At 39.5% G+C, this 26,431-nt stretch overlaps 1 protein-coding gene across 1 annotated transcript; it reads left to right on the top strand.

Annotated features, from left to right (window-relative positions):
- Window positions 1–680: 680 nt before the first annotated feature.
- Window positions 681–26,397, top strand: KLHL7 (kelch like family member 7). Its single transcript, XM_072854141.1, has 11 exons — window positions 681–1,180; window positions 5,596–5,698; window positions 6,644–6,737; window positions 7,903–8,027; window positions 9,866–10,041; window positions 12,762–12,936; window positions 14,380–14,522; window positions 19,768–20,008; window positions 22,929–23,130; window positions 23,420–23,517; window positions 25,197–26,397. Exons 1-11 carry the CDS (start codon window positions 1,061–1,063, stop codon window positions 25,478–25,480), a joined length of 1,761 nt encoding a protein of 586 aa, XP_072710242.1. The 5' UTR covers window positions 681–1,060; the 3' UTR covers window positions 25,481–26,397.
- The last annotated feature ends 34 nt before the right edge of the window (window positions 26,398–26,431 follow it).

Raw genomic sequence — 26,431 nt, 5'->3', positions numbered from 1 at the left:
ACCATAAGGTACATGATTCTGCTCTTTCATTTCATTAACAAAACAAAGCCTCACTTTATTCCATGCACAAATCTCTCTCCCTTCAAGTCATAGCATTAAGCAGTTCAACACCTTGCTATCTGTGGAATTAAAATTGGAAACATCATACATGCGTGCAAACAGAAAATTTCCACTAAAATGCAGCTTTGACCGTCACAACCCTATTCAAAAAATGTGGCTCGAAGCACCAAATATTTTGGCCAGCGCATTATTTCTGGGAGAGGGGCCGATGCAGCCACCGAGAGAGGGAAGTGGTTGCCTCTGGTTCACGTTTGTTTCCCTTCTCAGTCCATATGAGCCTGAGACACACTGCCACCTTGTCAACGCAGGCCGAGGTCCTTCGGGGGGAGCTGACAGGGCCTCCAGCTGCATGCAGTACTTTTCGCCCCTCGCTCACGCACAGCCAACACCCCGCCAGCCCCTCGGGCAGAGCAGCTTCAACCCCCCCCCGGACACGGCGGGATCCCTAAAAACCTGCCCAGAGCCGGGCCCTCAGGGTGCACCCATCACTGGCAGGGCTCGGGGCTCCTCGGAACGATCGCCCCACACCGCGCAGGCCCGCGCCCCCTCAGAGCGCAGCCCGCCCCGCCACCAACGGCCGATGCAGTGCGCACGCGCGCCCCTCCGCCCGCCACGTGACGCGCCCAAGCCCCTCCGCTCTTTGTTTATCCCGCGTGGGGGCCGCGCGCCGGGTGACAGCGTCAGCGCGCCGCGCCCCGCCCTCCGCGCGAAGGCCGCTTCCGCCGCGGCGAGCGTCGCTCCGGTGTCGGCGGGGCGGCCGGGGCGGGGCCTGCCTGCCGGTCTGTCTGTCTGTCTGTCTGTCTGTCTGTCTGTCTGTCGGTCGGTCGGTCGGTCTGTCTGTCTGTCTGTCTGCCGGGCGGCCGGCCTGCGCGCTCCCCGGTGCCCAGCGTCGGGAGCCGGTGGTCGCCGCCCGGCAGCTGGCGGGCGTCGCCCGGGCGGCGCATGTGCCCCGGCGGGGGTGGCGGGCGGCCGGTGTCCGCGGCGGTGAGGGCGGGGGAGCATGGCCGCCCCCGGGTCGGAGAAGAGCAGCAAGAAGAAGACGGAGAAGAAGCTCGCCGCCCGCGAGGAGGCGAAGCTGCTGGCGAGCTTCATGGGGGTGATGAACACCATGCGCAAGCAGGTAGGGTGGCGGCGGCGGGGCCCGGGTCCGCCCGGCGGCTCCGTCGCGGGCCGCGGCGAGGGGCTCGGGGCTTGCGGCAGCGACCCGCGGGCGGCCGCTTGTCGCCCGGCTCCGCCGCCGTGTGAGGCTCCCGCGGAGCCGAGCAGAAGGGCGCCCGCCGGGGCTGCCTGCGGACGGAGTCCGTGCTGCCCTGCGGACGGAGCCCGTCTCCACGGTGAGGGCTCGCTGGGCATCTTCTGGCTTTTGAGTCTGGCTGCGGCGAATACTTGGGAGGACGGTATCGCCGGGGCAAGCCGGAGCGCTGAGTGCGAGCCTCTCCGGTAGGCCTTGGCCACTGCGAGAGGTAACTCCCGACACGCTGCTGTATGCCGAGACAAGCAGCGTAGCAAGTTCGGAGTTTACTTGCAACGGCCTATTGTTGGTGCTGAAGGCACCAGACACGGTGGATCTGCTTCGTTATCTAGTAGTATCTTGCCTATGGTAGTTCTGTCCTATAGTTAGGACAGAAGTTAAACTGCTATTGATTGCTGAGTTTTTCCTGTTGGAGTATTTGCACAGCCCTTTTCCAGCAGAAACCTGAGGGGAGTAAAAAGATGTTGATGCTGAATTTTAATCAGGAACTCTTATCTGAACAAATTGACTGTGTACACTCGTGAACAGTACCAGTATAGTGAAGCTGCAGTGGGAGGAGAGGGATGACTGGAACCATGGTTTGATTTCACAGGTAGCATTTCTTCTTGTGCTTCATACCGAATACATCTGGCCATCTTGCTAAGAAGCCAGTGGCAGTATAGGGGGCTGGTGGCTTCATCTTTACACATTCTGACCTTTTGGGCAGATCAGATTCCTAGATCAATAGTCTAATGATTATTAAAGGTGACTCTTCTGTTTACCAATAGAGCAGGAGTGGTAAACAAAATTATAATGGTACAAGTGGATTTCAGTTGAGCTGTCCAAACTGAAAGAAATGCTGATTTCCACACACCCCCCCCACCCCACCCCCCTTTAAAAAGCTCAGACTTCTGGTACAAGAGCAGAAGGATGATGTGTGCAACTCCTTGCACATGAAGAAATCTTTCTCCTCGGAGGAGGAGCTGGCTTGATTGTGGTACTATGGTTCATTTACAAACAATGATGTGGAGCCAGAATTAAAGCTGATTCTGAAGCCAGCTGTTCAGGAACAGTTGGGGGCTTCGTACTTCGCACTGTCATGTGTTGCATCTTCTAGGGTTTAGCTGCTTGTTCTCCCAGTGTTAGTCTTGCCAAAGGCTCAGTCCAGCTTTTAGCGATGGATCAGGTGTAGCAACCCCATCAGCAGTCTGGGTCCTGGTCTAGCAAGTGATACCAGTGTTGATTCGGCTTTTCTTCAGCACTTCAGCCCTGTTCTCCTCTTACTAATACGCAGTCAGTTGTGTTGTCTGCATAAGCCTTTTCATGCAACTAAGCTCCTGTGTATGAAAAACCAAATTGGTTTCAGTGACCTCAGGTAGAGGAGTTGGGACTTAAAGCCTGTGATCTACTTTTTCGATGTAGGCTTTGTTTCTGTTCTAATTGGGTAAACATATTCCAGGGTGTAGCTGAGTTCATAACTCAGCTCATTGCTGTTTAGCTCATACCTCTGTCATTGTTGACAAGGGGACACCAGATGCTGTTATGCTTTGTAAGTTGATAGAGGAAATACTGCCCTCTCTTAGATGTATGTACAGCCCCTAGCACAGGGAAATCACAATGCTTTACTGTGTCACATACTTCAGTATGTGGCACCACGTTGTTGTTCTGTGTAAGTACCTCATCTTTCAGTATAGTAAAGTGCCAGCTCTCATCTAGTTACGAGTTACTCTAAACAGGGAGAGAGAGGATCAAGATTAAGTGCTGTGAAATCTGTACTTCTGACACAAATTTCAAAATCTGTTATGCCCAGGGAGGTGCAACTCTGAATTTTACGTGCTGTCAGAGTTTCCTGGAAACTTATAATCTGACCTCAGATGGTGGCTTTGCATATCCCACCCAGTGCTGACCGCTCCAGAAATTCTTGCATAGTTCATGACACTCATGCTTCTTCTAGGACTTGTTTGTAAGAGGAGGTTACCTATTACTGGAGGGGCAAGGGGAGGTGTGATTATATAGGAAAAAATTAGGAAGTCAGCAGAAGCCAGAGGAAAGTATACTAGTTCAGCTGATTAGTTGTGCTAAAGTTTGAGGATTTATAGGCAGCTCTTTCTTCTTGTATTTTGATAAGTCAAGGGCTATGCTGTAGTTATAAAACCTAAATATGGTATGAGTTAAAAATTTCCTGTGATGGAAATAGCAACATGCATGTGGAGCACTAGCTATTTAAATGCATTAGTTCAATGCTGTAGGAAAATGGGCCAGTTGGAAAGTACAGTTAATTTTAAAGAGAATGCTTTGTGTGTGAGCTGGTTTCTAGAGACCACCTCCATGACTATGGGAGTTTAGAGTAAACTATGGACATAGGTGCACTTAGTACTGGTGGGATGTTGGGGACAAGTATGTTTAGTGCATGGAGGACTTCCTGCTCATCTCCAACATGAGATGGCCCGTGTCTTTGTGGGTTTTACAGAGCTGTTTGACAGCATGTGCATAAATCCTTTGTTGCAACTTTGTAGCTGAGTAGAGGTCACCCAAGAGTGAAGTAATTGAGCGTGGAGCTGGGACAGAGTTGCAAGGTGTTGCTGAACCTGTTATTTGGAAGATGAAAGGCGCTAATTCAAGCTCACGCCTGGGTGTGTCCTTCGGTTGATGTAACGCTGGTCATCTGTTGCCTCATTGAGGTGACTCAGTGGCACCAATGGGCCCTTCTAGAAAGAAGGATGGAAATCCTCAGAAGAGCATTAGTTGAAATGGAACAGTCACACCCAGAAACATCCCAGGGAAAGAAATGAAAATGATGGTCTGTTTTGGTTGACGCATATTTCTTCCCGCAGCCAGAGGGGCCTTAGAATATCTGAGGTCCTTCAAATGCTGAGCTGAGGCACTAAATGTATCTTAGATATGCAGCGTGGAGTTCAAGCACCAGTTGCAAGTCTTAGCAAAGCTTGGCCACAGGATTTTATGGTATCTTGTACTGCTAGCTTCTGGTGCTTGCTTTGAACCAGATGTGCTAGGAGTTTCAGCTTTAAAGGATTTCCTCTGAAACTTTTCTTGAATGGTCTTTTTTGTTGTTTCAATCCTAAATGGTTTAAACCTACAGATGTACAAAGGAAGCTGTATGTCACCCTCCCATCTAACTTCTAATTAAAACATTTTTTAAAAATGTATTATATTTTGCCCAACATGTGCTTCTGAGTGTCCTTCAAGAAACTAAAAAATATGTTTATTTGAAGGGGCTGCATATATGGATTATCAGCCTTGTTACGTGTGCCCTAGATAATATTGTCTGTATGTGGAAAACATTCCCACACTGTTCTAAGCAAGTATATACTTCCCACAATAGAAATGGTCTTTTCTGGGGTTAGTATTGGGATGGGTGTAGGTAGGTGTTTCTGAAAGTAGTTCCATGAACTTAAGGTAGTAGTTGAAAATTAATTCCTGTTTTTAGGAAGCAGTGCTGCTCTGTTTTTCCTTCTTAATAAAGAGGATGTTATAATTAACTGTAGTATGGTATGCATTTATTTTAGTCAATATATTCTTAGAAAGGATACCATTTGAGAATCTATTCAAATTACATGTTTTTACCCCAATCCCTTATTCTCCTCTCGTGTCTCCTGACAACTTTTATAAGTACTGTCACTTTCCTTTCTCCTTCCAGTGCACAACAGTTCACAGGGAGAAACTAACTGCTTACATACAAATAGCAAACAAATGAGAAAAAAAATATTTTTTATTTGTCTGGAAGTTAGTTAGTTCCTCATCAGGTGTAACCAGTTGAACCCTTCCACAGAAGTGGTATTTTGGGGATACATTTTCTTAAAAATGTTCAATCAAATGCTTTGAACTTGTCACTTTCACTCCAGTTGGGCAATATGATGGTAGTATCCAGATATGAGGTTCCTATGAGTTTTTTTGAAAATCAACAGCTGAGTAGAGAAGAGAGACACTGATGGATGCAAAGGGTGTAATGTAAATGCAGCCCCTGCTAGATGCTGTAGAGCCTACGTTATTGGAGGCTGATGTAAATGCCACAGGAAAAACTTGATTAATCAGAGTTCATATGTTATTCGTGACCATCCTTAAGGTTACAAGTTCATGGGTAAACTGAACTTTGCTAGTTTTCCAGGTTACTGAACTTAACTTTGACTTTCAGAAAATCTTTTTATTACCTAATACTCTTGAGTTGCGTGGATTAAAAAAAGCAATGAATTTCCATAAGGTATTTTTAAAGAAATATTATTGAAAGATTTTTTGAAAATGCTGATCTTTGTGGTTTTTTGTTTGTCTGTTTTCCTCTTATTTAGAAAACTCTATGTGATGTCATTCTTATGGTTCAAGAAAGAAAGATCCCAGCTCACCGTGTTGTGCTTGCTTCAGCCAGTCACTTTTTTAACTTGATGTTTACTAGTAAGTCTTTTCAAAATTGATCGATTATAAGCTTTTGTGGTGAGATCCTGTTAGATTTGTGGCTGACAAGTTGTTCATTTTATGAAGTGCTTAGTTTCAGGCATAAGTATAAGTGAAGATTTCCTCATTTTGTGTACTTCTTCCATTCATCTCTGTTCACCCTTCCCCTCAATTTCCCTTTAACTCTCTTTTGATCAAGTCAAGTGTTACGTCATATGTAAGCTCTGTTATTAATTGGGGCCCATACACTGTATTAGAGTTGGTCTCCCACCATCAACCTGAAAATTGGGAGTGTTTACTCCCATGACAGAATTTTTCTGCCCCATTGCTTCCCACCATTAGGCACTTCCACATATAAAACATGCTTTCAGAAGTGTAAATATTCTTGCATTTATGCTATCTTTACAATTAAATTATGTATCATCTATCTTGCTTTTGTATGCCTTACCCATGAATTGTAAAAATACCGTGCTATAAAACACACATTAAAGTCGAATAAAAGTAAAATAACTGCGCCTTCCAATGGTCAGCTTGTACCTGTCTGTGGGCAAAGTTAGTGCTGTGTCTGGATGTGAAGAGCTCAGAGCCATCTCTGTTATCAGCTTGAATGTGGAAATAGCTTTTGACAGTGCAGCGTGTGCTTCCTCTTTTTGGTAATGCTAATTTGGCAGTCTTCACTCCAGTCAACAGCATCTATGATCTTTTCTGTTTAATACAGTTTATCATGATTTACATCATACAAGCATGCGCACACACCAGTTATCTTGTTTGTCCACTGCCTCCTTTCTTTCCTGACTTGCATTAGTAATCCTGGGAAAACAGCAAATTAACTGTGTACAGTTTTTAGTATGTTCCCACTTCATATAATCACGTTGTTTTCTACCTGTTTGCAAAATGTACAATGAGTGATTTATTGATGTAGTTTGTCTTTTAATCTATTTGCAGCAAATATGCTTGAATCAAAGTCCTTTGAAGTGGAGCTAAAAGATGCAGAACCTGACATTATTGAACAGCTTGTGGAGTTTGCTTATACCGCAAGGTAGTTTTCTTATTTAAAGCTGAAACTTCTTCTAGGAAGCCTGTCAATTGTAAATGATAAAATCCTAAACTAATGGTCTTACGATTCATCGGTTTTGTTACCATTACAATTCTTTACTTTGTTTAAAGCCTGACGTGACTAGACCTTCTATCCTTCCTCCCTTTTCCTTTTTATTTAATCAGTAGGAAGCCCTACAGACTAACGAATGGTAGTTGTCTCCAGAAAGGAACTCAAAGCACTTCAGGCTTTTGACTTCAGTGTTGGAGTCACGTGATATTTCCCATTGTTCTGAAATTCAGGCCCTTATTGATATCAGCGGGGTTTCTCTTTATGGCCATGGTAGCTATTGCACAGAACCATTTCCAGGAGTTATACCTTCATCTCAGGACAGGCAGGGTGGATAACTGTTCTGTGAACAGCATTTCCCTCCTATCTCAGGTTGTCTATGTGTTTGGGTTTGTTTTTTTTAACAGAGCTTGTGCAGATGACTAGGATTGTAAACAGTATTTCTTAATCAGCTGTCATGACCAATGGATGGCAGGCCTTTCATCTTTGTGCTAATGGGACTAACTTTCCTTTCCCCTTTCTTTGAGAGGAATCTTGTTGTATACTCCATCAGTAGTGAGAGACAGTCAGTGTCAGCACCCCAGCCATATGGTTGCCTCCCCTGCTGCCCAAGCCCTTGTCTGTGGGCTCTGTACCTTCTCTTGAAGCACTGCCAGACTGGTTGTTCTGCTTGTGCACTCTGGGCAAATCAGCCAGAGCAGACCTGACAATGAGTTGAGAGAGATTTTGCTGATGCCTTTTTGGGAGTAGGAGACTGTCAGGAAAAAAGGTTCTGTTCATTTTCTGTTTTGTGAAAGTGGCTAATCACACAAGTCAAAGCAGTAGTATGGTACTGCAGAGGGCCTGTGTTAAAGGCTTATTCTTTAGAATCCAGAACTGTTTACTCCTTGCCCTTCCTCAGTAAAGCAGAGCAAATAAAAGCAATTTGGAAAGATCATGAAGGGAGGTTGTGTCTTCAGACTGTATGTGAAAGATTCTTGGGCAAATAGCAGGGAAATAATTTTGCTATTTATGTGAATTGGTGTCAGTTGCTTTTTTTTTTTACTACAACAAAGTAGGTAATTTTAGTGATGCTAACTTTACACCTTCTGTTTTGCAGAATCTCAGTTAACAGCAATAATGTCCAGTCTTTACTAGATGCAGCAAACCAATATCAAATTGAACCTGTGAAAAAAATGTGTGTGGACTTTTTGAAAGAACAAGTTGATGCTTCCAATTGTCTTGGTAAGAGAAATGCAAACTTAAATTTACTGCTTATTTTTTAACTTAGCTGTTCCTGAAAAATAGATAGTATTGTCTAAAAGACAGTAATATTTGGCTAAATCCAGGCACGTAGAAGTAATTTTGCTCTGAATCTGAACTGTTGTCCTTTGCCGTGGACAAAACAATCTGGCAGTTGTCTTTGCCAGTATCAGGGTCCACTGACTGTGCTAGGTCTCATCCCAGCTTGGCAACACCCTGGAGCTTCTTGTTTGTTGGAGAACCTCAGCTGTTTAGTAAGGTGGAGCTTTCAGTTGTTGTTACTGTACTTGGAGACAGAATTTGACAGAGTTGTAATTTCTACAAAACTAGCATATCTTCTAAAACTACGAACAGGATAAGTTTAGGTTACTTTTGGTTTTAGTTGCTCTTCATTTTGACTGAAATCCATGAATGTCATTTGGCCAGGTTTGATATTAAATATGCTCTGTAGCCCTAATATGAACTTGATGTTACAGAAAAGGTAAACAAGTAGAACTAAATGCTTTTTCATGCTTAAGATTTGGTGCACTTTATTTAATCAGAGATTAAAGATAAACTTGCTTATAGGGTTTCTTATTGACATTTGTCATGTAATTCTACTAGTAACATCTCAATCATGTTACAGATGTTTATAATATCAATAGAAATGTTTTGCAGAGTGTCTGAATTATAGTGATTCAACTGACACTTCAGTGCAGTACAGCTGTGGCTCTGAAACAACTGCTGGAATAAAGACATAACCTTCTAAGGAAAATGCCACTTATGCTTGCTTTGAGGCATATTCCCTCCTCTGGTTTTTGTTAACTAGAAAATTAATTATGGTCTCTAACACTTGCATACTTAGTTGCTAATTTATAGCAAAAAGGGAGATAAAAATTAAATCAATTTTTCATCAAGGCACTGTTTACAAGTTGAAATGTGTTCTGTGCAGACTCATAGGCAAGTCCATAGTTCATTTAAAAAAAAAAGCATATTTGAAAGAAACCATGGCTTATTTTGAATCTCTTGAAATTTTGTCAAGAGTTCATACACTTGGATTTTACCTTTCTAGTTTGCATTTTACTACTTAGAGCACCTCAGACTAGTTGCAGCCCATGGCTTGGTGAGTTGCTTCTACCCCACTTGCCATCTCCATAGAAGGAGGAGGAAGACTGTAGCATGATGAGCAAAAGTTGCTGCTAAAAAGCTCTGTGCTTGCCTGGTTTCTAATGAGAAGGTTGGAAATGGTGCTTCTCAGTAGCAGTTGCTATTTATACCTTTATGCCAACCTTCTGCCCTTGCAGCAGCATCAACTTGACTTTTTTGTGTTGGTCTGTAGCTGACTGTCCTACCTGTATAGAAAAGTCCCAGTTCCCTTGACTCTTGAAGGAAATTGGGCTTGGTTGGTGACTGCTGCTGCACGAGCAGGTCGGGGAGGTTATAAAACCTGGATCCAGCTTCTCAAGCTGTTCTGGTTAGACTTTGTTATTGTGATATGGCTCAGACCTGGATAAGGTACTGTTACCTGCTTTGTAATGGGGAAAGAAACAGTGAGGAAATAGTCCTGGAGAGATAGTTAACACAGCAAGTGCTGCAGGTCTGACTCAAGTTTGGTAATAGGGGTAGGGATCAGAAGCTTGTGCTTATCTTAGTTTGTCTTGAGTTGCAGGTGAGTTATGACAGCATATGTTTTAAAGAAAAAAAAAAAGCAGCATGGTAATAAATATTAAACTGGGGTTGCAAGTATCACTGAAATTACAGTAATTTTGTTCTGTTTTAATACATTAAAGGTAACTGCAGTTCAAGTTTGGAAAGGTTTTTTCTTACTTTTTCCTTCGTAGGTATAAGTGTGTTAGCAGAATGCCTAGACTGTCCAGAACTGAAAGCCACTGCAGATGACTTTATCCATCAGCATTTCACTGAAGTTTACAAGACAGATGAGTTTCTTCAGCTTGATGTTAAGCGTGTGACACATCTTTTGAACCAAGATACGTTGACAGTGAGGGCAGAAGACCAGGTGAGATCCCTGTTTCATCCCAGCTAAGAGCATTGAACTTCACTATCTTTTTTTTAATCAAGAACTAGTTTAAAGTATCTCACTTCTGATGTTCCTACAGTGTATGATGCACATAGGGCTTGCTAAATTGTAGAATAAAAGGTGCATCCTAGCTTGGTCAAAACCAAATATTAATGAATATCCACATTCAAGCGTCGTTATTTTATGTGTTGTTTCATCAAACGAGGAAGAAGGAAGTCAAAGGGAGCAAGCAAAACAGTTTCCTTTATCGAGATAGGTGTAGGGCTTCTGATTCCATAGTATGTGAGCTGAATTGAGGTTGATGTATTATAGCAGTTGCTCCTAGATTGGGGTTCATGTGCTATCGCTGAAAGTGAACTACCTCAAAGTGGTAAGCAAACTGCAGTTCAATGGCTGCATGCCTCTACCTGAGAGTATGGTCTCAGCCCATTTCAGAGTGGAGTTGCTTCTGATGGAAATGTATGCATACACAAGTTAAGCTTAGGGAACTGAGGGACTTGGAAGCAAGATGAACAAAACACTAAAAGCTACATGCATTGACAGTGATGTATTGATGGAAGGCCCTTATTTAGGGAGTGGATGCAAAAAAGTTTAGGTGGCTGAAAGGAGCCTGGAGTTTCACTCAAAAGTTGTAACCTGTGGTAGAAATTACATTCACAGCTGTCCCACTTGGAAAACTTTATTCAGCTTATAGCACAGCCCTGAATGCTTGTTTGCCAGCTTTTTCTTCCTACTGCAGGAAAACAGGAAGACTATAGGTGTGTCTGCACTGCAGCCCAAAGAGGTGATTACAGGATGGTTGTAGCTGCTGGGTACTTCTTGTAGCTGCTGGGTACTTCTTGTAGCTGCTCAATCAAATCCATTGAAACTATACTGAAGTCTTGCATTTCTAGCTATGCTGTTCTGGTGCTTGAACTAGGTAATTTAGGTTTGTTTGGGTATGTCATGTCAAAGGTATGTCATGAGTTGACTCATACCTTTGAAGTGCAACAGAGGGATCTCATAGTCAAGATGGTGTATACGTATCCAGTTAGATAGAAATGTATGTTTTCCTGACTCTGAAGTTTAGCTTTCATAGAATTAATGCATTTTCTTCAATGTATCTCTTGCAGTAAAAAGCTTCAATGCAAGTAAGAATTACTAAGAGTGGGGGATAATATCAGGTGACTAGAATATGACAGTTGGCTAGTTTTGAGTGTAAATGAGTTATGTGTCAGGTCAACATTCTTGCCATGTGCTTGGAAAAGTTCAGGTCACAGGGTAACATTCTCAAAGCTGGAAGTGTTGTTTAGCTTGCAGCCAAAATGACACTTTGGAACTTACATTCTTGATGTTCTGTTGGTAAGGTATGATGGCATGCTTTAACTTGGCAGCAGTGGTAGAAATCTTGTGTAGGCAGCATGGCATCATTAAAATTCCTTTAGGAAAGTGGCAGTGCGCAGTATGAAACTGTGGAAGTTTGCCAGTGATACTAAAGGACTCCTAGTTCTCAGGAGTACTGCTAGAAAGTTGACATTATACTCTAACTTTTGTATTGGTGTAAAGTATATTTACATTTAGCAAAAAAAGGAAGGTAGCTTTAATTACTAGCTGTCCTATTTTTCCTGTATGCAAGTAATGTTTCTGTTGATGGATACAATGTTCCTGTCCCAGTCATTCTGTTGAATTTCCTTAGCTGATGGAATTGAGCCTTAAATATTTTTATTATTTCATTACTCTCCCTTGCTCCCTGGTAATTTTGCAGGATTATAGCTGAGGTGGTTTAGCAGTCCTTCTGAATAACTCTAATTCTGCCATTAAATGTCTTTCCACATTATATCTCAGTCACTCACTGCTGATCACTGATCAGTTTCAGCTACAGGAGTAGGTATTTACTGTGCTATCACTTGTAACGAAGTTAGTGCTGACTCTGAAGTGCCAGCATAGTAAATAAGCTTGCTATGTCTGAGAGCAGCATTGAAGTATCTCAGGACATAGGTAATACTGGATTTTCATTTCATTCCGTCCTAACCCAGAGGACAATCGTAAATAGAGCAGACTTCTTAGTTACCTTCCCTGTTCTGCCCTCCCAGCCCCCTAAGAAAACCCATTATCTTTTCCTGTAAAGAGGAGATAGAGAGGAGGCTCTCTGAATGGTAAATTTATGGCAGTCTGCAGCTAAAAATGTTAATTTAAATGGTCCCCTAAGACACAACAATAGCAATATATTCGGATCCCCAACACTATGATTTGGTAACATTTAGTTTGTCAGCTCAGGAGACTATATCGAGTAGAAGCTATTTCAACATTTTTGGTGAAGTGTTACCTGTGTTTGACATGGAACTCAGCACATTAGTCTTAACCTGGTACAGGGGTTAGCCGCATTAATGCGAATTGTAGATTCATGCTTCCCATTTGGAGGAAAAGTAAAAAAAAAAAAAGTCTAAATAGCAGAAGTAGTGAGGCTTTTTAAGTTTGTAGATGGGTTTTATTCTGTGGTTGTGCGTTTGTTTTACTTCATGTCTGAGCATTGTCTTTTGGTGTTTGGTTGTTTTGTGGGGTTTTTTTTGAAGATGGTGATGGATCCCCACGTACTAAACTATTAGTATAAGTTAACCTCCAACAGGCAGAAGAATCCATTTGGAGCATTAAGCTTTAATTATTTGCCTTACTGTGTGGTGATGTACCTTATCCTTTTCTTTCCTTCTCTCTTGTTTAAGGTTTATGATGCAGCAGTCAGATGGCTGAAGTATGATGAGCCAAATCGCCAGCCGTACATGGTTGATATTCTTGCTAAAGTCCGATTTCCTCTTATATCAAAGAACTTCTTAAGTAAAACAGTTCAGGCTGAACCACTTATTCAGGATAACCCAGAATGCCTTAAAATGGTGATCAGTAAGTTGACCTCTAGCTGAAATCTTTAATGTTCTGTATAATTTAAAAAATGCTGTGGAATTTTTGAAAATTGTTTGCTTTAAAATGCTCTGACAATATTTTCACATTAAATTCATCTGCCTGTGTTCCCTCTAGGATGCTGTGTTTAGTTGGAAGCTGGATTAGCAGATTATCATGTAAATAAAACCCAGCTTATGTAACAGTGTGACTTTAATTTCTTTTCTCCTAGCAAATGACATGAACTCCATGATGAGTAATGGAATGGAGATTTTGTCAATGAGTCATTAGGGTACTTGGTAGTGTTAGTGTGCCTTTGGGACAGGCTAGTAACTTCAATATTGTTCATATGTGAATTAATAGAAGAAATATTTTATGTCAAAATTTTGAATATTACAAAGCTTCCCTAAGCAAATTAGGAAGTTAAGCATATGTTGCACTATTTTAATCTCAAATATGTACTGACTGTTGAGCCTACACACAGTTGCATTCTCAAGGTGCAGATGAGATTGGGAACAAGCTTCACTTTTTATTTTAGACACCATTTGTGAAATTTTATGTAAGAAAGAACAGCCTAGATGTTGATAAATATTCTGGAAGGAAATTTTTTAATTTTGGTAGAGGTTAATTGGTTGGCTTCATTTTAGTGTAGATCTAAAAAACGGTATGCAACTTTTTTCCTTCGGTCAATGAGCAAGATTCAAATTAACCTATATGTTGGTAAGTATTTGCTGACCATTGACATCTCAGTCATACTACTTGTGTGACATGGAGTTGGGTGCATTGTTTAAGAAATAAGGATTTTTGTTTGCCTAGTTTTAGTGGCTTGTAATGCCACTGATATTTTTGCGTTCTTTGGAATGTTTCTTAGGAGAAAGCTTGACAGTGCAAAATATTAGTTACAATTGGCATAAGAAAATAAGCAAAGAACAAAAGTGAGGGGTTTTCATGAGGTACAATATGCTAGAGAAGCCTTCCTTATTAATCAGAAATTGAAGGATGAGGAGGCAGGCATGGTTGACTCCTCATTGCATTCAAGTCCCTTCTTTTAATGTTAGTATTGTCCTCTTTAAGCTTGCAGTTCTGCCGTTCCTTTTCTTTGGGTTTGCCTCCTTTTGCCTGTTTCAATGCAACAAACTTAGTTGCTTGTTAATATTGGCTAAATGAGCTGATCGATCAATTGGTATATAATGTGAGTCCCTATGCATGTCCTGTTTTCACATGGAGCAGGCAATTTGAAATAGGATGTAAATCTGGATGTATGCTCCCATCCTCATGTGCTGCTGTGCATTCTTCCCTTTTAAATCAAAGCTGTATAGGTATAATGTAGAAACTTGTTTTCCCCCTTTTCCCTCCCTTCCCTTTCCCCGCCATCCCTGACTCTGAAACATCCCTTTCCATGTATGAGCTACACTGCATCTGCAACAGTTGTTGTCTTCCTTCCAGGTGGGATGCGATACCATCTACTTTCCCCAGAAGACAGAGAAGAGTTAGTGGAAGGTACGCGACCAAGAAGAAAAAAACATGATTATCGCATTGCTTTGTTTGGAGGCTCACAGCCCCAGTCCTGCAGATATTTTAATCCAAAGGTAATCGTTACCTCAGAATGCATTAAGATTCACTGTTTGTAATCTTACGTGTTTTATTTGCTGATGATATTAACCAAGACATAATGATCTACAAAACAGTATTAGGAAGGATGTATTCCCTGCCTCTTGGGTATACAGTTGGAAGAGTATGGTTAATTAGGTATTTTCAAATCTGTGTACCTAGATGTAATACTTCATTTTGAATAGAATGATTATGTGTTTGTTTATTGGCAATATTAGATACGGAGTTCTGATAAATCCATCTGAGTTGAGAATGGATTGGTATGTGCATCCCACAGCTGGAAATAAATAAAAGGTCACCGAAACATCAAGCAATTGGTTAGGAATTTATGAAAGTCTGTATGCATGTGCATGCACTTACGTCTTCAGAGAATAACTCAAAGCAATTTCTTTTTAGCACAAGTTAAATTATTGGCTCGCATGTTAGTGTAGAACCCAGTTTTAAAGTGCAAGGTGGTTTTTCAGTGCATTTATTATAAATATGCAACCACTTCTAAATCCCAATGGTTCACAATTTTGTTTGTTCTTAAGAGTATATAAGGGGAAGAACTGGGAGCCAAGTGTCACCTAAGTGGAAAAGAGTGAGTTTCTACAACAAAAAACTTAGAGATGGCCAATTAGAGCAAGCAAGCTTTGCCTGAAATTTGTTTCCATGTTTCCTGAGTAAAATCAAGCCACAGGAATGGTGTATATTTCAGCTATGCAGACTAGATGGTCTAGAAACATCAGCTGCATGCAGAAGGATTATCCATACTCTGTTTTACCAGGCAATCACATGCAGTAATACAGAAAAAATTTGCTACGTGAACAGCAGGGCTCTCTTAAGTTGAGATCACATACATGTAATATTTTGTTGCAGAAATTCTGGTTGCTCTAACTCAGCATATTAAATGCTTGTTATAATTTCAAACAGTTTTGTTTGTTATCTGTATGAACTTTATAGCCAATGTGAGCCCTGTCAAATCTAATTCAGAATGAATGAGACCTTGGGATGTGTTTTGAACTCATCATTCACATTCCATTGTGTAAGATAAAACTGAAGCCACCTTCTTTGAGCACCACGCAAGTCTGGGGAAAAAAACCTACCAGCTTGGCTGACTTGGTTTGAGAGACATTGAATATGTATTTTTATTAGGAATTCCAAATTCCTAAATAATGACCACCTTTTTACTTGATACACATACTCCAGTAAGATAAGCAGTACTCCAGCTGGGGGTGAGAAGGTGAGGGGAACAGAGTAGATAATTCTTTCCTTTCCAAGGTCTGAGTTGGGGAAGCCTTTGATCAGGGCATTCATCCTTTTCAAACAGTTACTTGGTTTTGGCATTTTAACAAGTTGTAATTCACCCAGTATGCTCTGACCTTTCTTTTATTAGAAGGAAATCAGATCAAAGTTTCTTTCTCTTAATCTCCAGTTACTTATGTTGGAACAAAGCTAATTTTAGGCAGGATGGAAACTAGCTTTGAGACTTATTGTCACAGTAATTAATTTGCAATGGTATTATCAGCATAGTGTGCATATGGTCTCTTTACCAACCTAACTGACAGGTTAAATTCCGTAAGTGCCTAATGTCAATGGTGGTCAGAACTCAAAAGATGGGGGTTGTTGCTTCATCCGTCTTTATAAACTAATATAACATCCCCCAGTTGTCACCATGTATTTTCTGAAAACTTAATCTTACTTGAAAAATAATGTCAGTGCATGCTGAGTGGGAGCGACAGGCAAAGACAACTAAAAGGAAAATTGTGTATGTAGTTAGGTGATCTGCAGTCAGACCTAAACTATAATATTACAAAGAAATCTCTTCTGTGGACAAAAAGTCATATCTATGTAGGTCTACATAAAGCATAAGATAAAATAGCTTATTTTTTTCATAGACTATTTGTCCAGGCATAACACCAAAAAAGAACTGAGTTTGGAAAAAATTTTGCAGAACTGCCTCTTGATCAAGCTTTATGGCCTTGCATGTGGATTAAGGGGGGGAGGGGGGGGGGAGGAAGTGGGTAACTGGAGATCTTGATTCTAACAAGCATGTCTTCCTTGAATGTTTTCCTAGTGCTTATATGCTTTCTTGGGTATTCTTAGCTAGCCTGTCATGTCTTGTTGAATAGCTTTTACTTACTTCATTTCCAACTCTAAGCTATTTAAAGGTCCTTTTCTGGATGTTTTGCTTGAGTATCTGAGTTTGATCTTCAACTGTGACAGTAGCTTCTTAAATGTAACAAAGCAACGGTCCAGAACCCCTGTTGAATTAGCATTGTGTGCATGCAAAATAAGTGTGGGATGTAAGGCTCCAGTGCTGCAAAGACTGTATCACGTTTAACTCATTTAGTCTCATCAAAAGATGATGGGAGTGTCACAGAGCAGAGAATTAAGGTTGTGTATGTACTTTTGCAAGGTTAGGACCTTGGGAAAGAATTGGAATTCTGTTTGTCTGTTGAACTGATTGAATAGTGACCTAGTCCTTCACTTTTGATTTTAATTAAATTCAATAATTTAATTAAACTCTTATATGTCAGCTAAAGAAACAGTTCAAAACAAAGGTTATGTTTTTCCTGAAAATATTTTCTCAGTTTTAAGTGATATAAATTTCAGTAATTCTAACACTATAAAACTAGTGCAAAAAAACTTAATTTTCACTGATTGCTTTGCATGCAAAATTAGTCTCTAATGTTGATCTTCATTTCCTTGTTGTCAAAAAGGATTCTTTAAGAATGGATTGGATACTGTGTGTTATTTGAGACTGTTAGCAGTATTACTTTAAGTCTATATTTGTTGTCTTTGTTGCACTGTAACTGATATTTCTATTGATGCATGTACTTCATCAAGAGAGCAAACTGACGCAACAGGACAGATGCAGACGGGCATAAAACTTGTGGAGCAATCTGGCACTATTTTGAGTAGAGATGTTTGTTTTGAGAATACTACTAGAAATCCTAGACATCCTATTAACAGTGGTGGGAAGCATTTTCTTGTTGAATTTTCCACAGAATATTTTTTAAAACTTTTTTTTTGCCCAAGTTGGGAATAAAATACTTTTTGTTTTATGAATTCTTGATAAAAATTTATACATTACTTTATGGGATTTTGAGGCAGCAATATCCTTATTCTTTTGAAATTGCTGTCTCTAGTGGCCAGAAATGTCTGGGAGTTTTAACTTTTTAACAGTGCAAAATCCAGCAGTGGCAAGTAAAAAGTAACAGATGCCTGGCAGCACTATTTCTTGATGATTAAGGGAACCAGCATACCTTCTATGAGGAGATTGAGCTGTAGTCGATAACCTATTAGTGGGGAGGTTGTCCATATTAGGCATGTCTCTTGTGTTCCCTGACAAACTTGGAAGAGGTGATATCACCTGAAAACAAGAGAAAAGTCTTAAACAAAAGGAGGTACTTTTTCATATGGCACATAATTGTGTGCCATTCTTGTCACATGGTCTTGTGGCTGCTAGGAGTTCAGATAGTTTTAATAAGTGATTAAATAAATTAATAAAGGAGAAAAAAGCCTTTCAAAAACTATTAAATACAAAGGTACAGCTTCTGCCTCTGGTGTCCTGCATCACAATTTGTTGAAAAAACGAAGATCAGCAGGGAAAGCGTCGCCATGTACCTATCTTGGTCTTTCTTTCCCTACTCAGCCCCCCAGAAATGAGGCTTGCCACTGCCCAGGGCTGTGTGGATCTTGACTGTGGCGTAAAGCAACTCTTCTGCGTAATTCTTAAATGTGTAATGCATAAATTGAAATCAGTTCCATGTGGTGCAGACTAACACTGAAGAGCATTACAAGAGAAGGAGCTAAATTGCCTCCTGCTGAAAGAGGAGGATACTACTGAGTATGCTCAGGTTATGGCTTTTCATTTGATAAAGGTGTGGATGAAATGGTAGCTATGAACTGAAGCCATGAAAGTGGGTCAGATCACAGCCCTTTATAACAGTAAAGGAAAACAACAGGATTTTTTGTAAAAGTGCCAGAAGTTTGAGATAGAAAATATGTTGATCTTGCACAATGCACTAAGACATTTTCTTAAGATTTATGCAGCTATTTATTTTGCCATGCTGTAGTATGGCTTTCCTTTCTAGGATGCCCCAGGACCTGTTTGTCACCATAAAGGGCCACATGCACCTGCCAGCTCTTCTTGATATGGGGGATGCTACAAGAAAAGATTGTAAGATGTTTTGGACTATAACATGCTCTGCCTCTCTTTCTTTGAACCCCCATGTAGGAGTCGCTGTTCTTCCTCATTGACCAAGGTGTTTGAAGTATGTCCTTGCTAAGAAAATGTAACGATGTAACGTCTTGTGTGAACCATTACAATGAAGGTCATTCAGCAGGTTGAGCTAGACCATCCTGAGGTAGCACAGATAACAGTTAAGGTCCCATACTTTGCTGTTCAGTATAGGATACAAGCTATGCTCATGGAATATGTGAGATGCTATTACTCAAGAAGTGTTTCTTGTGCTGTATGCTATCCTGGTCTGCCATCAGTTGCTGAGTTTGGTGTTCTTAAGGCTTTGGGTAGTGTTACTGCCCATGTTTGATACTCGCTGATTTTGCCAATACATGCAAAATCAGTTTCTAGGTAACATGACTGCCAGTATTTGTGATGGAGCATTACCCTATTTCTCTTGCTATCAACTGTGGATAGCTATAGATCATTTGTGTTTTGTAAATTCTGTAAATAAGCTTCTAGTTGTCATGGTAATAAAGTATGTATCAGAGCTTTTTAACTGAGTTGCTTGTCAATTTGGATATTATCTTCTCCTTTTTCCATCGCCTTTGTTTGGTACATTCTGTATTTTATTTTTTTAGAAAGAATCTGTTACTGTATGTAAGATGTCTTTTTCCATTCCTATAAAAGAAAATGCAGTCCTACTTTATTGCTTATATGCATTGTTTCTGATGTGATAGCAGCAGGAGGTCAATTATGTTGGAAAAAAGAAATACCTGTTTTTCAGGGAAGCTGTACTGGGTGCACACAGGGAATGAGGAAATAGAAATTCATAATGTCATGGTTCATTGCAGCTAACTATGTCTGTGTCTAAGAGAATTTTTCAAGAGTACGCCTGAGGAGTGTTCTTCAATAAACAGTATTCATGTTTGTTTTGAAAAGGAACTTTAAAACTGACCATATCTAAATCTCTATGAAAAGCTCTGTTTGAAAAACACTCGCTGTGCAGGTAAGTGTTATAATCTATTAGACATTACCTGTTCTTTGTAATGCAGGATTACAGCTGGACAGACATCCGATGTCCCTTTGAAAAGCGCAGGGATGCAGCTTGTGTCTTCTGGGACAACGTAGTTTATATTTTGGGTGGTTCCCAGCTCTTCCCTATAAAGCGAATGGACTGCTACAATGTGGTGAAGGATAGCTGGTATTCCAAGCTAGGACCTCCAACACCTCGAGATAGCCTTGCAGCCTGTGCTGCTGAGGGCAAAATTTATACATCTGGTGGTTCAGAAGTGGGTAAGACACTAAAAATCTTTAAAACAAACCAAAAAAAAGCACAAACAAACATACCTGGAAATTTTTCTGGTTTTTGCATGACTCTGTTGAAAAGAAACTGCACGTTGCCATGTTAGCCTAATGAGTTTATTTTCCTGTATTTAGGCTTTTATCCTCCCCACAATCCAACAATCTGTCTCTGTGTTTTTAAAATGGTTTCACTGATTGAAATGATTCATATTTACATTAACTAGAGCATAAAGTACACTGCAACTCTTAAGAGTTAACTAGGGACAAGCAAATATGTTTTGGGAGTCCCACTCTGCTCTTAGCTAGCTTCTATAAAGCCACAGAACTCAGTGTGGTTTAAAATTTTCTGCGATGCATGGCCAGAGTAGCTGCATTTTGACAATGGCATTCCTTGTATACAACATCTGTTGGGCCTAATGAGGTTTTTTAAAGGGGAAAAAAAAAAAAGGTGAAAAAAGCTTTTGAAACTACTGCTTTTGGTGCTGAAATCATACCTGGCCCTGTAAAGGAATTTGTTCAATTTTTCTGTCAAATGACAGAAGTTATTTTCTGTTATTCTGTTGGTTTGCTTCAGAAAATGGACAAATACTACTTTCTTTACGTGTTATTACTCATCATAGTGAAAAAAAAATTAAGATTTTAAGGTTTTTTCTCTCCCCAAGAAACCTAGTGGGTGACTGTGTTACAGCAACATTTTAAAATTTATTTTTTCTAAATCAAATACATCATCAGCAAACCAAAAGTTGGAATGTAGGTATGCTATATCCATCAAAATGTAGAACTTTAAAAAAAAAAAAAAAAAAGCTGTGCTCTGGGGAAAAAAGAAAAAATAAAACCAAAAACCAAACCCTAGAGCCAGGGAGAAATTTTCTAGTAGATCCTTTTGAGTTCTACATTTCTGCAGAGGGAGGTGAACAGAGGAAAAAGGTCATAATCGGTACTTAACACTGATAGGTCACTTCATGGCAAGTTGTGACATTTAGGCAATATTATCTGACCTCTAAAATATTTTAAGAGGTCTAATGTAGCAGCAGATTAGACGGTTCCTGGCTGCCACCTAGTGCGGTAAATGTGAAATAGCACCTTTCCCATTACTTGAAATAGGCTTAACTAAGGCTGCATTGGGAAACTTGGAACACTACAAAATCTCGTAAATCTTCCTAGTTTCCCACATGTCAGTTCATGAGGGAGTATGATACAAACTTTGATTGTATAGTTTATTTTCTAATACATTGTAATTGGTTAATACAACTGTAATGGAAATTTTAATTTAGGAGTTTCCTTTTAAATGTACCCTCACATTACTGCACAGTTTCACTTTGCTTTCCATAAATATTATTCAAGACAATAGTAAAAGCTAAAAATTAATAACAGAGTTTATTTTGCCTGTACTTTTCTTTGGAATCCAGTGAACACTGCTTGTTTGAAAACTCTGTCTATCCTGAATCTAGTATTTTCTAATTTGGAGCAGGCAATTATGTGAAACCATTAATCAGAGAAAATGCTGCAGTGTGTTTAGCTGTAGAGAAATCTAAAAATTGCATGCTTTTTGCATTGATTGAAGAGTTTGGAAAACAAATTACTGTGCCAGTCCATTACAGAAAACGGGGCTCGTTTCCCCTTTTTGAACTGATGGGAGTACTGCTTTATTTGCAATAGCCAGCAGAGTTTGAAAGCTAAACATACTAAATTCTTCCACTATATTTAGGTGCAGGGAAAATATTTAACATTATACTGACAGCATACTGAAAATGGAAGCTTTTACCTTTTTTAAAAAGGACATTAAAGACAGTTCTGCTGTATTTCCCATGGATGAGAATTTCTACAACTTCAAAGCAATAAGGATGTGTATTTACATCAAGGAAAAAATATATCCTACTCTATACAGTTCTTCGTGATATTGAGAATTACATGGTAGGAGTAAACAAATGCACAGTTTATAGAAGTCTGCTCCTGTATTTTGGGTCTGGTAACACAGCACTGTTTTGAAGGTTCAGATCTCCAGCTGGTAGTGAGTGCTGCTAGCGTGACACAATTTTTAGAAGTAGAAAGCCAAGGAAAAAGAGGCACAAGAAAAGGTACCTTTAACTGCTCTAAGTGAATATATCTATTGAAACAAATGGGAGAAGGATCCTGGTTCTTTTTGGAGAAAGTTGTATCCAACTTCTCTGCTTTGGCTATGGTTCAGCTAGTTACCTGAGCACAAGTCTTTAAGCTCCCATCTATCTTCATTAGAAAAATTGCTTTTGATTTCAGTAATAGTTTTATGGCCCTTGAGGGAGGAGTACACAGAGCTTGCACTTCCAGAAAATAAGTATCTGCCAATCCCCAGGAAGAAAGTAAAATGGTGAGGGGTAGCTGTCTTGTGGTTGCTAATAATTCAGGAGTGTGTTATGACATAATCAAGCTATCTAATTCCAAAGGCAACAAGTATTCGGGGAATTGGGCAAGTCACATTGCTTAGAGAAAAAAGACTCATGTGAATCTGTACTAAGTTTACAAAGCTGGTTTCATCTTCACATCTGAAAGTTCAATGTATTTCCAAGTAGTGAGAGTAGCATGAGATAATGACAATATGATTGGTAATCTATATACATCTCTCTCTGTTCAGTGTTTATTCCCCCCCCCACAAAAAAAAAGAATATCCTCATCATTTGTTTTTAAACACAAATAGCAATTTTATAAACTTACTTGCATATTTTGGAACAAAAGATTCAAAAGAATTACAAGTATGTACTTTCTGAATAGACCCAAGTTTCAAGTTGGTTAGTTCTGCTTTTGGAGGTGGGAAAGCAGCATTCCCTTTTCAACTAACAAATAAAGCATCAGTTTGATAATTACTGTTAGACTCTTGTCTTGAAAGACAACCATAAAAATTAATGCCACTTTGGTGGGTTTCTATTTTTTTAAGGAAATTCTGCACTGTATTTATTTGAATGCTATGACACGAGAACAGAAAGCTGGCACACAAAGCCCAGCATGCTGACTCAGCGATGCAGCCATGGAATGGTAGAGGCAAATGGTCTCATTTATGTATGCGGAGGAAGCTTGGGAAACAATGTTTCTGGAAGAGTCCTAAATTCCTGTGAAGTTTATGATCCAGCCACTGAAACGTAAGTATTGTATCAATTCTAATTATTTTTGGTGACTTGTGGCTTTGCTTGCTCTGCAAATAACTGAAGTATAGATGAATAGGAAGAATTGCATGTGGTAAGGAATTTTCCTGAGTTAAGCAGTAATAGGTAAGTTATTTGTAGTTTTAAGTAAAAGGCAGTTTTTCTTAAGCAGCTTTCCTCCATATTTAATTTTCCTAATGCTAGGTTTTATTTACATATTTTATACTTATTTTCTAGGAACTAAATAGTGAGTTTTCCTGTTTTGTTTGGTTTTCTTTTTCCCCAGGTGGACTGAGCTGTGTCCAATGATTGAAGCCAGGAAGAATCATGGGCTGGTGTTTGTAAAGGACAAAATATTTGCTGTGGGTGGACAAAATGGCTTAGGTACTTTAATTCTACTAATTCTCTAGCTGGTCACACAAGGTTTTATGGGGCCTTCTTTCTTTTGCAGAGAATTCATTCTACTCTGTTCAGCTGAAAAACTTTGAGCAGTACCATAAAACGTGTTCTGTTGTTGTCACATCATTGTTGCCTTCCTTCTTTCACCTCTGTACTTCACTGTATCTTATTTTTCAAACTTGTTTGCTAATGATAGTACTGTCAAATTCAGATATGCACCCATACCGTAGCCCAGTTCTGCAGTAGTTAATATGGCTAAACCAGTCATCTGAGAAAAGATAATCTTTTTTTTAGTTATTCATTATGTATTTTGAGAGATTTTAGCATTCTTTTGAGAGACAGGTAAAGTTATAGCCACTATTTTAGGAACTTCAGTCTAAAGACTTAAAGCTAGTCAGCTATTTTAAAGTGGTGGAAAAGTGAGAACTTTTTTGACTGGCCTAGTTTTGAAATATGACTTACTGTCATGGGCAGGTCATTTAAGATCTGCCTATCTCCTTGTCTTTAAAACTAGAATAATAATAGTTTATTTCCCTGGAGAATTGAATTTTAATTACACAGGGTTTCTGAAGTGCTTTTCAAAATGGAAAATTCTCAGCTATGAGGTTTATTAATCACTATTTATGGTAACTGGAATATTTGATTTCAGATTAATGCTATTTTAGAATATAGCTTGTATTTTAATTAGCTACTAAAACTATTGCAGCATGATTGATCTCTAATGCAAAAATATCAGTAGATGCCTTTTTTTTTTTTGCACTTACATTTTTATCAATCAGTTATAGCCAGAGCTGCCATTTTGCAAAATGTTAGTGTATTCACTGAATACTCATTTTAGAAATGTGTACTATTGAACCAGTAAGTTAAAGTATTATTTTGCTGTTGATATTCTGTAGCCGGACTGATTGTTCTTATTGTAATATAATGGGGAAGAGTTATGTCTGAGGTGAAATATTCATACTTTTTAACATTATATAAAGGCTTCTTAATCTCTCAGATCTAATAATTCAGGACTGGAAGTGAAAACTCTGACTCATATTACAGTTGTTAAATAGGGATAACAGGATGTTTGTAGGTATTGTAAAGTGTAATTACTAGCCTATTCCCTAAAGAAGCAAATCTTAAGTCACAAAATCTGCTCTTCTCTAATAACTTTTGATTCCCTTGGCCCTTTTCAAAGGGACTTAGGCTTTTAAACGTCAATGGTTTTAATATCATAATGAAGAGAGACATCCTCTATCAGTAAATGGCCAATTTAGGTAAAGGTACTGGTGACCCCTCTAGAATAAAATGCCCTCACTATAGGGAAGTTTCAAGTGGATTCCTGAGTTTTAGTCACTAGCCACAAATCCATAAGAAATTCAGCATTGTTCTTCTGTTCATGAAGTAACATGTTAGAATCTCTAGAAAGCGTGTAATGTGAAATTTGTTACAACACATCTTACTTTCAGTGTCCTTTTTACTTTTTTCTGTTTCTGTATTTATAAAAGGGTAAACCGCTAGTTTAGAAACCTGTGGCCTTTTTAAAAGTTTTTTTACTCTAGGATTTATGTTTTAAGCTAAACCATGAAAATAAAGACTAAGTTTAATGAAGCATTTGTATGCTCTAGTTCAGTCCGTACGGTATAATGTAATAAGCAGTTATCTATTTCATTGCTTTGTAGGTGGCCTTGATAATGTAGAATATTACGATATCAAGATGAATGAATGGAAGATGGTGTCTCCAATGCCATGGAAAGGTGTAACAGTGAAGTGTGCTGCTGTGGGATCTATAGTCTATGTCCTGGCTGGTTTTCAGGGTGTTGGTCGATTAGGGCACATTCTTGAATATAATACTGAAACAGACAAGTGGATAGCCAACTCCAAAGTCCGTGCTTTCCCAGTGACAAGTTGTTTAATCTGTGTTGTAGACACTTGTGGGGCAAACGAAGAAACTTTAGAGACCTGAAGACCTGTAGGAGATGCTGAGACATTCTTCAAGGACTTGGGGAAAGATGGCTATTGGTGCTTTGCTTCCATGTTTTACTGAATCTTGTTAAACTGAGTAATAGGAAATACTGAGATGCAGTCTTTCAATTTGTATATACAGCATATTGTATAACATGGATTTCGTCATGCCCATTTTCTTGTCTGTTTTAAGAGATGGGGATGTGTTTTGAGAATCCACTTACCTAGCTGAGATCATATGGCATCTTCCTTTAAAAGGACTCTGTGTGTGGCCTTGTCAAAAATAGACCCAATCCAATTCTTTAGAAGAACTCAAAGCATTTGACGAAGATTTCTGGTTAAATGACACTTTACCGAGCTCAGTTGCAGAGATTCTTCATTTATTAAAGGTGAGTAAATGCAGCTTGGGTCATGAGAAATATGAGCAAAAATTTTCCTCATTTATACCTACCTTACTAGGAAACCTTACTAGGATGCAATGAAGAGTTTTCCTCAGGAAAGACCAAGGACAGCAGTATAATAAAGATTCCCATGGCAAATGGGGATAGGTTATACAGCTCTCTAGATTGATAGCTGCCCTCTTCAAGTGACTTTCTTCCATCATTTGCATGACTGCGTATCAATTTTTAAAGTTAGACAGGCCATATATATAGATTAGAGAAACACTTTGCTAATGACATCTGGCATTTTGGGGAGCTTTCACAGAAAGACTTTCATTTTTTTTATTATACTGAGGTAGGGGGACAGTGGGGGAAGTCCACAATAATTGTGCACTATAATTAGCAAGTTGGAAACTTGGGATTAATTTTCAATATATCTTCCCAGGCATCAGACTGTACATACTGTGGATGCCAAACCATTAGCAAAGATGGGAATAGGAATGGGGAAAGCCAAGTCAATACAACAAAAGTATTGATTTTATTCTTGAGAATGACTGTTTTTAAAATGACAC

Source organism: Ciconia boyciana, chromosome 2 (assembly GCF_034638445.1).
Source record: "Ciconia boyciana chromosome 2, ASM3463844v1, whole genome shotgun sequence".
Lineage (NCBI taxonomy): Eukaryota > Metazoa > Chordata > Aves > Ciconiiformes > Ciconiidae > Ciconia > Ciconia boyciana.
This window is presented reverse-complemented; position numbering and strand designations above follow the sequence as displayed.

Bases quoted from the DNA above. Each gene is read 5' to 3' on its own strand.
- KLHL7 (XM_072854141.1), top strand. From the start codon at position 1,061: ATGGCCGCCCCCGGGTCGGAGAAGAGCAGCAAGAAGAAGACGGAGAAG. The intron at 14,523-19,767 runs GTAATCGTTACC...TTTGTAATGCAG, and splicing joins GCAGATATTTTAATCCAAAG to GATTACAGCTGGACAGACAT. The intron at 23,131-23,419 runs GTAAGTATTGTA...CTTTTTCCCCAG, and splicing joins TATGATCCAGCCACTGAAAC to GTGGACTGAGCTGTGTCCAA.